We start from the raw sequence: 13,441 nt of genomic DNA, 5'->3' as shown, positions 1-13,441 counted from the left end.
AGAATGGAGCAGTTCTTTTTCCTGTTGCTTTCGGAAGACTATGTTTGGCTATACGATAGGATTTTGTCTTTCACTGAATGGAGGCAAGGTTTTGCGTATTGAGTTAGAATAATCTTTCGGGTCAGTAATTGAAGTTAGAACGATCTAAAAGATCACTTAGTTATTGGAGACCATTCCTATACTTATCATTGAAACCAGTCTGGATTGTGACCTTTGGCATAATGTTTTTACATTTTGGGAGACATTTGATGTAAAGCCAACAATTTTTATATACAAGAGACTAGTCATGAGGATACTTCATGGGAAAGTATTCCCATTAAGAATTTTTTTGACAGTCAAGTATAATATACCTTGATATATCGTGTGTGGTACATAGACGTTTTCTTACCAAGATACAACCTTATGATCTCCTTGCTAATTTTTATGATTGGATTTCCAGTATTATCCTCTCTGGTAAGTTTTCAATGAATGACTTGTCAAAGATATTCATTCTGTTTTAACCTTAAATACTATCCATAGTTTTCCCGATGATAATTTAAATGATTAATACTTCAAGATTTTCCATAGCCATATGATCAGTGCTAACATATCGTATGCACTGATCTTTTGACGATTCTAACGTCGGAGATATAGATAATCTAGTGAATTCTAGTTTTACTACCATGAGATGCGATCCTGTATTATTTTCTTTCTTACTTATTTTGATAATTTTCCCGTTCTTCCTATTCAAGATCAGTTTACGTGCTTGGCCCGATTTTAACATCTACTTTATTGATATGCTTCTCAAGCTATAATATAAAAAAATAACAAATAAAAAACATATGTGGTTACTAGCAATATTTAGAGGGAAGAAATATTAATTCATTATCATTCAAATGATATTATTATGATACTTCCAGGGAGTCCAAAGACTCATCGAAGGAGGGCACCTGCTCTACAACTCTCCGTCTCCACCACTCAATCCACCCACATCAACTAACCGCAACTACACCAACGCCATCTACCTCCGACCACTACCACAGACAATCACAAACATCCATGCCTACGTCGAGATTCGAACCTGCAGCCTTTTCACTGGATAGCGGATACTCTAACCACTCGGCCAACCAAGCCGGTATATGCCAAATGATCTGCTTAAAAGAAAAACCTTGATAGTGAAATATAACTACAAAAGTTGAAATTGTGGTTGCAAAGGGGACTTCTGTTACTTTCTTTAACAAAGACAATAAATATATGCTATTCTTTTGAAACTGATAAGAAGTATATTGAGAATAAGACTATGCTATGTAGAAAATGTGCAAGAGAACCACTAAAATAAAACCAACACTTTATTAAATAATGAACATAGTTACATTTTTATGAATGATTTTCATTTTCAGGGAAACTTCATTGGTTGGATCTTTTTCATTACGAAGATAGTTGAATTTTCAGATACTGTAAGTATATTTACTAGTTAATTTATATTTCACACTTAAGCACGATTTGAGTTTCGCTTATGTTTTGTTACAAAAATATTCTTCAGATTCATTAACAATATATTATGATAATCGTAGAAATAAGAAATGCCTTCTTTAAGAAAATAAACACTAATTAAATTGAAAACCAAATAATATATAATAATAGTTAGATTTTGTCTCCCATACAGGAAACATTTTCTCTAGTAGGTTACTAAAAATACTATACTGCATTTCATTTGAGATCCTGTGTTATGAACATATCCAGCTTTAAATTCAAATGTAAAACCACAAATTAGAATAAATAGGATAATTCTATAACCTGGCAGTCAACACAGTCCTTGCATCCTTCGGCAAAACCTAACTTGTTTGCTCTGATTAATTACTATTATTTTATGGCATCTCCATAGAGTCCGGAGACTCATTGTGGGAGACCCAAAATAACCATTATACACATAAATCCTATCATACCTCACTGAATCCATTCACAGTCAGGGAACTCACAACATTACACTCGCTCACTACTCTCTACGCAAAAACATCTGGTCCACACATCCCCTACTAACACACTCTAACACAACTTCCACAAATAGTCCTTAGGTCTCTGGCTATTTGTCACATATTGAAAAGTTTCCTTTCCATCAATTTTATAAACTTATTTTAATATCTTAATAGTTTCTATCATGTCCCTCTTTTCCGCGTATGCCAAACTTTGTAACTCAAAATTCAACCTATCTCCGTAAGGAGTATTCCACAGATCTGTCGCCATCTTGGTCACTAGTTCTCTGAATCTTCTCTACAACTTCCCGGTCACTAAGAAACCCAGGTGATCAAATCTGTGCATAATAGTCAAGATGTGGCCGAATCTTAGTCTTATAAAGAGCGATAATAACTACCTTATCTTTACTTGTTAGCATGTGTTTCAACATCCAAGTAAACCTTTGAGTTATATTTACCAACCTTTGCAATATGTCCACTGAACTTCAACTATTTGTCCACTATTATCCTTAAATCCCTAGTTCATCAATTTCTTGCAATCCAGTACCATTTATGATACATCGTGTGCAACCTTTTCAACCCGGACCTTACATTTTGCAGCATTAAATTGATAATCATTATCCGTTGCCCACAATTCCAGCCAATTTACTTAAGTCATCCTGCAGGATATTTACATCTCCTTTATCAACTATTGCTCTCCCAGATTTTGCATCAATTGGAAACACCTGAATATCCCCTCTTAAATCTTTTCCTGTATCATAATATACAAATTAAAGATTAGTAGCCTTAGTGTAGAACCCTGAAGTACTCCACTAATCGCCCTCAATCTCCTAGATTCCACTCCACCATACATTACTCTCTAGTATCTGTCTTTCAGTCATATCTCTATCCATTCTCATTTGCCCACGTTTCTGTAATAGTTTTCATGTAGTATTCTGTCATATGCCTTCGCAAAGTCTTAGTAAACAAATATAGTATTTAATTGGCAATTGTACATTAATTTTAGATTATCTTATCAACATTTTAGTGACTATTTGTTGTGTTTATGTGTAAAATCTCTAGAATCTCTAATCTCTTCACTAGAATTCATTATATTGACAATTTCTATTTTTTTAAGGTTTTCTTCATTCTCCGGAAGAAATTTAGTCATGTGACAGTCTTACACGTTGTTCACCACACTGGCACTCTCATAATAACTTGGCTTGGAGTTCGTTTTACTGGTGGTAAATATTGTTATATATTTTCTGATAAGTGAATTTGTTAATCTGTTTTTATAACTTTGTTGTTTTATTTCATTTACGCCCTCTAAACTATCATAATGACATTTCAAAAGAAACTACCTATTCGCTATTCTATTGAATCATATAATAACCATAAACAGTGAATCATGCTTATCTTTGATGTCTTCCATTGAAAGGATTTATATACTGTAATTCAGATAGTTATTTTCATTCCACTTCCACGTACTTTTTATTCCAGAAACTTCAATATGAATCAACACACGACAGCTACTGAAACCTGAATATGGAAACGTGTTCCAATTAAACTGCAAAATAGCATTTAAACAATAAAATATCTGTTTCGTTTAAGTTTTCTTTTTGTGTCCCATCAATTTGCAATTTAAACGTATAGTGTACAATAAGTATTAAACAGTTATAATAAAAATTACATTGTGAAATATTCAACTTTAATCCATCATATTATAAAATAATCAAACTATAAAATAGAATTCTGGCAGAATTTTATAGTTGACTGTGGATTATTTCCTTTCTGCTAAATATTAAAACCTGCAGACCCATTTATATTTTTCCAGGTCTCAGTGGTGGTATTCCCATCTTTCTAAACAGTATAGTACATGCCTTTATGTACGCGTATTATGCATTGGCAGCAATGGGACCAAGAATGCAGAAATATCTTTGGTGGAAGAAGCACCTTACGAAATTACAGATGGTAAGTAATATAACTTATTTTTCTAGATTTTAATTAATTTCCCTTTTTTCTAGTGCCTAAGATATAAAAAGTTCCAATATTCCTATAGAAATGCATATATATATGCATACATCGATAATAAGAGGAAAGTACAAACTGAAGTTACGATGACCTACATGTTTCGGGATTGAGATCAAATTTATCGCATTAGTCTTCAAATAATGTTGTTTTCCGAAGAATAATTTATAAAAAAGATATTGGGAAAGTGGAGAAAATGTTTTGTATCGCATCAATACTTAATCCGCTACCAAAGGAAAATTTTCAGATTTCATGAATATACACTTAGTGGCCGCTTTATTAGGAACACCTCTCTATTTTAATAAATGTGGAGAGTTATTCCTAATAAAGTAGCCACTGAGTGTAGTTTTGTGAAACTTTGATTGACACACACACGGATGGAGACAGTGAACAATATCTCCCTAAACAGTTCGTCCTGATTCAACGAAATTAAATATGCCATATATTAGTGAAGCCTAAAACTCTCTTTAATTTTTTTAATCATCTTATATCTTTTTGTCTATTCATAGGAATGCAAATCTCCTGAAGCAGTGAACTTGCTTGAAGAATGGGGTAACCCTTCTTTTTCGTTTTCATTCCCACATGATAATATCCTAATAAAATGCTAGCAATTCGTGAATAATTTGCAAATAAGAAAACAAATAAATACGCTTTCTTAACCAAGCACTAGAAAAGCATCACTTGATCCAACAGTTAAAAATATTTAACTATTAGGTGATAAAACTATCCAACCTCAAGCTTAAGGATACAGCTTTGGGAGTTCTAATTTAATCTGAATATGCATTTGGAGAAGTCGTTTTTTTTTACTCGACTTGGAAAACTGCGCTCTCCAGGCAAGACACTCGTATCGCCTATAATGTTAGTGCTCCATTGCAATCAGAGTTTAGTTCAATTATACTGTGTGTGTCGTATACTTTTGTTCTTCCTAGATGTTAGAAAAATGGTCGTTTGATCTTGTCCTATTTCCTCTAATCCTCTATTATTACAGCCGTAGGTTTATCCATTTGAAAACCAAAAGTAGCATTATCTTTTATATCTTTTATTGGCTGTATTGTCAACATAAATTTGCAATTTATATGTAGTGATTTTGCATCTTATGTTAAAATATAATTTGATGCATTTGCGACTTTCGTTTCTTCATATACAAAGAAATAGTAGCGCTTCAAGTCAATCTAACAGGGTCATGAATTAAATAAGTAACAGTAAATTAGCATATGAATATTCTTTTTTTCTGGTCGGAACAATACAAGCGGTTAACTTCAATTACGAAAATAAGTTGAAAATAAAAAAAAAATTAATAGAAAAACTAATTAAACTATTTAGGCCAATTGGGCTGTTCTAGTCTCATGCTATCACTTTTTCAGTCTTCTACTTGCTTCTTTATCCGCTTATTTTAGATCTATAGTGTAGTCTGCTAATGCATATTCGATTCCATTTTTGTTTATATTTACTTATGCAATAATTAATTTGTTTTATTCAAATGGATTAAAACATTTCTTCATTTGATTTTTTATGATATTATTTGGGAAATCCAGCTCTTCTTTAACACAATTTTATATTTTTATTTCTAGTTTTTCATCTTTATTTATTTATATATCAATGCTAATGTAAACCCGACTGAATACAAGAATGTGGAGTTTAACCATCACTATTCTTCTTCCTCTTCTTCTTCTTCTTCTTATTATTATTATTTATTATTTATTTTTATTATTTATTAATATTTATTAATATCAATAAGCTCAGTGGATGTGGCGTTTGCACACCACCGCGCTTGGCCGCACGAAGGAAGGCTTGGTTTCAAGTCTAGTCGGCGACTAGAGGAAATTTTTCTAAGCCTTTTTTCGACCGGTTCCCGAGTTAGTCGATCTCTGGCACGGGCAAGCAGGTTTTTCCTCCCGGAAACTCGGGTTTTTCGTCCTGTAAACTCGAGAAAATCGACCGTAGAACCCACATTATTTCAGACATTAAATATATTGTGTTAGGGTTAGGGACCATGAGATGGCGGCACATTTGAGCCGTCTCTCTTCACTGCGTACCGCTTAACTAGTGATAGCCTTGGGCCATCTGTCTCTGATTGGGTACCAGTGGAGATTGAACTGCCCACTCAGTCTCCAAAGTTAGATAGGGCTAAATGGCCTCGCCTACTCCCGTATACGGGAATAAAAAGGCGTTAGCTGATTTTTTTTTTCATTAATATCAACGAGATGCTATATTGTGCTCCCAAAACCATCGCCTCCAAAACCATAAAACACAGCTTCATTAAAGACACAAAACCTATCCAACAACTAGCAAATGACTTTAACCAATACTTTGCAGACTCCATCCAAGAACTGCACATAAATATTCCCCTACTCACAAAACGTGATCCTGCACTCGGACCACAATCAAAACAGACATTATGGTTCCCAATGATAAAAGAAGCACAGCTTTTCTCTGCGATACATCAAATTAAACCAAACAAAGGCTCAGGAATTGATGGTATAAGACAGAAGGATATCAAGTAACATGCAACTAGCTTATGTCCTAACCCACTAAAATTAATAAACAAAATATTTAAAACAGGAGAGATACCAAGTATGCTAAAGACCGCCATAATCACACCCATATACAAACATGGAAAAAGAAATTTAATCAGCAATTAAAATCCCATAGCAACATTACGAATTATCAATCAGTTAATGGAGCGGATAGTACTGAAGAAACTCACAGCATATACAGAGACCTTTCATATTATCCCAAAACACAATATGCTTTTCAGATAAATAAGGGAAAAACATCTCTCTCTCTCTTGGAAGACTTTACAAACGTAATTAATACCATCTTAGACAAAAACAAAATTGCCATGGTAGTCTTTATTGATCTAACTAAAGCATTTTATACACTCACACATCAAACCTTGTTAGAAAAGTTGAGGCATGTTGGAATAGACGGGCCTCTTCACAGGTAGTTTACAAACTACCTTCAAAATAGAAAGCATATCATACGCAACCTGTAGAGTACCACAGGGAGCTGTACTCTCCCCAAATCTATTCAACATTTACACGCACGATATTAATCAACAACCACTCAAAAGTAAGATATTCCAATACACAGACGATACAGCAATAATATCCATCCATAATAACGCAAGCATAGCACAAACAAATATGCAACATGACATAAATCTGATCATAGACTTGCTCACGAAAAATTCCATACACCTAAACTCAGAAAAGACAAAATTAATGATATTCAGAAATCCACTGACTCGACCAGTTGATAACAAATATATAACCATCCAACATCCACTTTCCAACATAAAAAACACATATAGAACAGCAAAACCACTACAATCACTCAGGTTGAAACAATACGATACCTTGGAATTTACTTCGATGCAGATATGATATGGAATAGCCACATAAACCATCTACACAACAAACTCCGAACAATAACTGCCAAACTACAGATTAAAAGACATAGTTCCCACAGCCTAAAAACAGTAATATAAAAGCACTATTCCAAAATATACTAAGATACGCTATAACAATGTCAGAACACAAAATACTGACAGCAAAACATTTATGTCTGTATGCAGCTTTGCTAAAACATTATTTCGATGCCGACCACAGGAGAGTCAGAAATACATGCCATATAACAAGACCTCAGACAACTAATTATATCACATATAAACACAATAATCACTACGGAAAGGCCACGCGAAACTTCTACATCCCAGACATGATAAACAAATTACCTTTTGAATAGAGAAACCTTACAAATTATAATAGCCTGAAAAGAGCTCTAAGCACATACTATGAACAAGAAACACGCACCTAAAATACCATACAAACTTAATAAAACATAATATATTCGATTAAGCTCCCAGTTCAGTGACAGTGACGCATCAATACATTCCAAGTTAATGTGTGTGTGTGTGTGTGTGTGTGTGTGTGTGTGTGTGTGTGTGTGTGTGTGTGTGTGTGTGTGTGTGTGTGTGTGTGTGTGTGTGTGTGTGTGTGTGTGTGTGTGTGTGTGTGTGTGTGTGCGTGCGCGCGTGCGTGCGTGCGCGCGCGCGCGCACCCACGAATTTCTCAATCATATATTGAGAAATTCAGATAAGCTTGCATATAATCTTGCAAAGAAACTACTTCTCATCCAAGATGTCCACATGTACATATGTAAATATTTGAAAGAACAATAAAAAGAAATATTTTATTCTATTATTCTAAAAAAAAAATTATTATTATTATTATTATTATTATTATTATTATTATTATTATCTGAGACCTCCACGAGTCACTAATTCATCGAGAGATGCTATATTCACCCAGACTAGTAGTCATACCTTCCCTTAAACTCATTCACGTTACATGAACTCATTACCTCAAAAATCAAATTATTCCACTCACTCACTACTCTATGAGAAAATCTAGCTCTTACCCGTTTATTAAATATGAAAAAACTTAATTTCTATGGATATCCCCCTTCCTTATAATGATAATTTCATCAGACGATATCCTGTAACACCTATTAAGAAGTTTGCAGATCTCTAGCATATCACTCCTCGTTCTCTTATTAACCAGAGTCTGTAGTTCATATACTCACAATATGTTCTAATACCGAATTCCATAACCCCGATAAAATCTTTGTAACTCTTCCTTGCATCCCTTCCACAGTTTTTTATCCCACTGGAACCGGGGGAACAAATCTCCACACAGTAGTCCAGATGTTGTCTTCTCAAAGCCTAGTGAAGAGGCAAATTACTTCCTTATTTTTATATGTCAAAGTTCGCTGCAACATTGTTGTTATTCTCAGGGTTGTATTTGCAATTTTTGAACTTTGAATTTTAGATTCCTATCCACCATTACGCAAAGGTCCGTACCTTCATTCGTTTCTTGTAGCATATCCAACTAATATAATATGCCGTTGGAAATCTCATCACGATAAAGTGTGCACTTATAATATTAAGCTGTAAGCCATTTTAATTTGCTCAAATCTTAAATGTATTCAATATCCTTTAAGTGCTGCATATCAGTAGCACCCATGATATCCTTGCCTAACTTCGCATCAGCAACAGACAATTACATATCTCCTGTTATATATACTTTCTAATGTCCTTATTGTACAATTTGAACAAAATGGCCCAAGGACAAGATTCACACCCATCATGTACCACTTTTGATACCCGTTTGTCAACCATCTACTTACTCAAGTCAAGAGTTTATATTCAAGACCCATATTCTCCCGTTTATTCGACAGCCTTTGAAGTTGTATCTGATCAAATGCCTTCACAAAATCCAATAGTTTTGTAGTGTATCCATTCCTTTTATCGAATTCAGCCGTAACATTATAAAATATTATCATATTGACAAAACACAACCTATCTTTAGTAAACGCATGCAGAATATAGCTTGTTTGTCTACCCATTTCTGTATATGTCTAAAGCTTCTCAAAAATCTTTAGAGAAGATTTAGACACATCGATTTTTGCATTATGCTAAACAGAACTATCATACATTCGATCCATTCCTGTGGTACCATTCTTAAGCTGAGATTCAAGTTACACAAATATGTCAAACGGATGAACATTCCTTTAGCATACGTAAAGATATTCTATCTGTATCTATTGCCGAATTCTTATCCAAGCAACAGCTCTTCAACCTCATTTTCATGAACCTCTAACTCTTCATCCAATGTAACAGTAGCACTATGCACCTGTGACATACACCTCTTGATATATCTTAGCAAAATGAGTACTCATTAATTGATCAATCTCATAAGCTTCTGACACTAGATCACCATCTGCACAGTAAATATATTCTTCCATTTTCTTTCGTATTTACTTGAGGCATAACAATAAAATTCTTTAGGATTGTCCTTAGCCTGCATAGCCAATTTCTTTAATACTTCGATTTAGCTTTCCACACAATATTCTTTACTTTTCTGGCCTGCACTCTCTATATTTCAAAACTTCTCGCACTTTTCTTCTCACGATATCTTTCCACACGATCTTCTTCATATGGATCGTTTGTTTATACGGTTGTACATCCATTTTGTAACCACCCTATTAATTCTTCGAACTGTAGGGATACATCCAGATAACAGTCCCATTTAATCATTTTTTGAGAGCGCCTTTCAATATTGATATATTAGTGAATGGAACCACATGTAGTATTCACCTATGTTAACGATAATTTCCAGATTTGTAGTTCAGCATGTAACCTGTCTTAATTGGAACATCAATATGATTACATACTTCCCAAGAAGGCAAGACATGATTTCTGTCATCAACTGGTAGTGAAATAACATATTCTTAACAGGGACCACTTCTGACGTTGTGGACAAATGTAACACTCTTTGATCTAGAGTTCTTTATTTCAGATGGTGCTTGAGAACGTTGTCTCGAAACAACTCAAGAAATTCTGCTGCATTCTTATCATGAGATGTCTTTTCTACCACATCAACGTTTCGAAAATGAAGTTACCCTTAATCAGGGTAAATTGGAGATGCCAGGTCTTTAACACCCCCGCCATATATTTGATCCTGTTAGCTTCCATCTCATAGTCCATAGCCTCAAACTCACTGCTACATGGGGCATTATTATTATTTCTTTTATACGTTTCTACCCTAACTGGATTCAAGTCGTCTGATATCTTTAGTAGTACTTCCCATCCTCTCCTATCATCTTTTGTTATTCCTAAAAATGTTATATCCTTTACACTCGATCCCATTTACAATATTTGAATCTGATATTCAGGTTTCACTAATGCTAACGACGTTAGCATCTGAAAAGAAAGAAAATGGTTGATGCTGTAAGAGTCCTCTTACCGACAAATATAAATGTATACCATTTCAAAGAGGACTGGGATTATTTTCTCGTAGAGCGTCGCGGGGGGGGGGGGTGCAAAATCTATAAAAGTGTCGTCTGTGGACAGGAATTTTGCTAAGTGTTTTGTGAGTTGATTTGAAATCCAGTTTTATTTTATTTTATTTATTTATTTATTTTATTTTCATTTATTTTTTTATTTTTGAATATTCAATACTCTAGATCTGTAAATTATATCTATTTTTCCCTTAGCAAACAAAAATATTATTATTATTAAATGTTTCTTGCCGTTCTCGATATTATAATTATAAAAAAAAATTCCATTAACAGGATCAGCAAGTAATAAACAAAAAAAATAAAATAAAAATCTTCCAGTAATTAAGAAATATTTATTTTTCTCTTTATAATATAATAATAATACATAGAAATGGCATGAGCTTGCATATGGATCACGTTTTATTGTTAGCAATATTCTTTGTTACAGATATAGCTATTGTAAATCAGTACTCTTAATTAGTACTCTAAACTAAGTAAATTATTTGACTAATAAAGTAATAATGGAATATTTCTAACTACTACAATCTTTTTTTTTTCTTTTTCAGCTGCAACTCTTCCTTATATTCTCATACTATCTCCAGGTGATCTTATTTCAGGACTGTGGCTTTCCGGTCATGATCGCTGTAATGTATGTGGCTGGATCTGGAACATTTCTTTCCCTATTCGTAAACTTTTACGTTCAGGCATACATCAAATCTGGAAAGGTGTCGCCAATGGTGAAATCTGTTACGACTTCATGTGCAGGAGATAATCAACCATTCCTCGAAAGGAAACACATGCCAGAGAATACTCAGTTGGTCCAACGGCAAACTATGTCATAGGCCATTTCAAACGTTTAACATGAGCTTCAGAAAATCAGCGAAGTGGGTTTTCTTTAATTATAATTTTATGCGATCCACTATAAATGAAGATAAATAAATTTCTATCGGATCCTATTTTCATAAATGGCCTGAGCCAAAAAAAAAACTTGTAAAGAAGTTTTAAAAATTTCTTCATATAACTTTTATCCTAAACATGATTATATCACATCTAATATGTATTTACAATTTATAATAATGCACTGGCAATAATAATTAAAATATACACCGGAAACTGAATTAGAAACCTTTATTAAGATGTACGTAAACGTCACTTACAGCTTCACGTATGTGCTAAATACTTGGTCACGTACTTCACTATGTTTCTAGGTGACTATTTCAGAATTCTGCTACTCATTGCTCGTCTAAGAGGCGTAATTGTGGTCCTAAGAATCTGTGGAAAGAAATCGCCGTCGTCTAAGAAGGCTTTTACAGACAAACAGAACTTCCTGAGCGCAATAGTCGAAGCATTTAACGAAGACTTTTTCCTACCCATATCTGACCGAAGTATGCGCAGGAAATTGAAGAGGATCGGTATTTGGCAGTTTCATGTCTATACTGAAACTATTGATGTCTACGAAGAACCGGAAGGTTAGTTTATAGTGGTATCAGGAACACCGTGACCGGATACTGGAAGACTGGATAAAAGCCATGCTGTCCGATGAGTCACGGTGCTCCATGTCCTATACTAACAATAGGCATAGGGTTTGGGCGTCATTAAGCAACGAAACCAGCTTGACTGAAGGTTTTGAAGGTAATGTCATGGTGTGGGGTATGTCTGTTGGTACGGAACGGGTCCCCTGAAATCGCTGGAAGTTTAGGTGTCTGAACGTTGTTGCCGATCAAGTCCATTCTGCAATGCTGACTTTCTATCCAGCATGACACTTGTTTCTTGGACAACAGCGCTACTGTCCATCACGCAAGAATTGTTCAGCAGTCGTTCATCAGTGGAACATTTTCACTGGTCACCAACAGAGCCCGGATGTGTATCCTAGTGAGAATGTATGGAACACGTTAGAAAAAACAGATCCAGAAGCAAAGTCCTCTTCCATCAAATCTAAGCCAGTTAAAGGACTGTCTGGTGAACACGTGTTATGTTGTTGGCATAGCTGCAACATAACCCTCTCAATATATAATGTGCCTTCAATCCTGTAACCGGTTTCAAACTTGAGATACAATTATTTCTATCTTAAGTTATTCTAGTTGAATAAAAGGATCGAATCTAATTGTGCTGGTTTGGCTTTTTTGATACAAACGCTTCACATCCATATTCTCCCCAGCCTCCAAAAATTTGGTGTTGTCTTCCGTTCAACTATTTCACGTTCGATCAAAGCACTCCCTTTGTTTAAGTGGTTAACGTTATTAGTGCTTTCGTTTTCATTTTTGTGTTCTCTAGGCTGTATGCCAATGAGTACAAGTTATGTTCAGCAGAGGTTATTCCCAGCTGTTGGTGAAATGGATGACGAGTCAGGCTTCTAAAGTGGACAGATAGTAAGAGCCCGTTTAATAGGAGGTCTGTGTTACTAGAACAGCCCAATTGGTCGATGATCAGCGAGCAATAATCTCCGCAGTTATGCCTGCGTACACTAAGCATGACAAGGCTTGCATCGGTGAAGAACAGTGGCCTAAAACTAAGAAAGAATGACAGGGATAGTTGAACATCAACAAGCATTGTGTCCAAACAACTCAGACCGTCCGCAGCAAAAGTGACAGCTGAACTCAATATCCATCTTGAAGACACTCTTTCCACAAAAACATTCC

The 13,441-nt window shown here is 34.7% G+C and overlaps 1 protein-coding gene across 4 annotated transcripts in view; it reads left to right on the top strand.

The window, feature by feature from the left end:
• Nucleotides 1-12,906, top strand: part of LOC150093064 (very long chain fatty acid elongase 7-like) — a 40,988-nt gene extending 28,082 nt beyond the window's left edge. For all 4 annotated transcript variants that reach the window (XM_090413761.1, XM_090413758.1, XM_090413759.1 and 1 more), the window contains exons 5-8: nt 1,380-1,436; nt 3,070-3,175; nt 3,766-3,902; nt 11,369-12,906. In XM_090413761.1, the coding sequence (XP_090269887.1) occupies nt 1,380-1,436; nt 3,070-3,175; nt 3,766-3,902; nt 11,369-11,644 (576 nt within the window). In that variant the 3' untranslated portion in view covers nt 11,645-12,906. The remainder of the gene's footprint in view (nt 1-1,379; nt 1,437-3,069; nt 3,176-3,765; nt 3,903-11,368) is intronic.
• Nucleotides 12,907-13,441: the final 535 nt, after the last annotated feature.

This window comes from Typopeltis vanoorti, chromosome 24, assembly GCF_054136105.1.
Source record: "Typopeltis vanoorti isolate ZY-2024b chromosome 24, IOZ_Tvanoo_1.0, whole genome shotgun sequence".
Lineage (NCBI taxonomy): Eukaryota > Metazoa > Arthropoda > Arachnida > Uropygi > Thelyphonidae > Typopeltis > Typopeltis vanoorti.
This window is presented reverse-complemented; position numbering and strand designations above follow the sequence as displayed.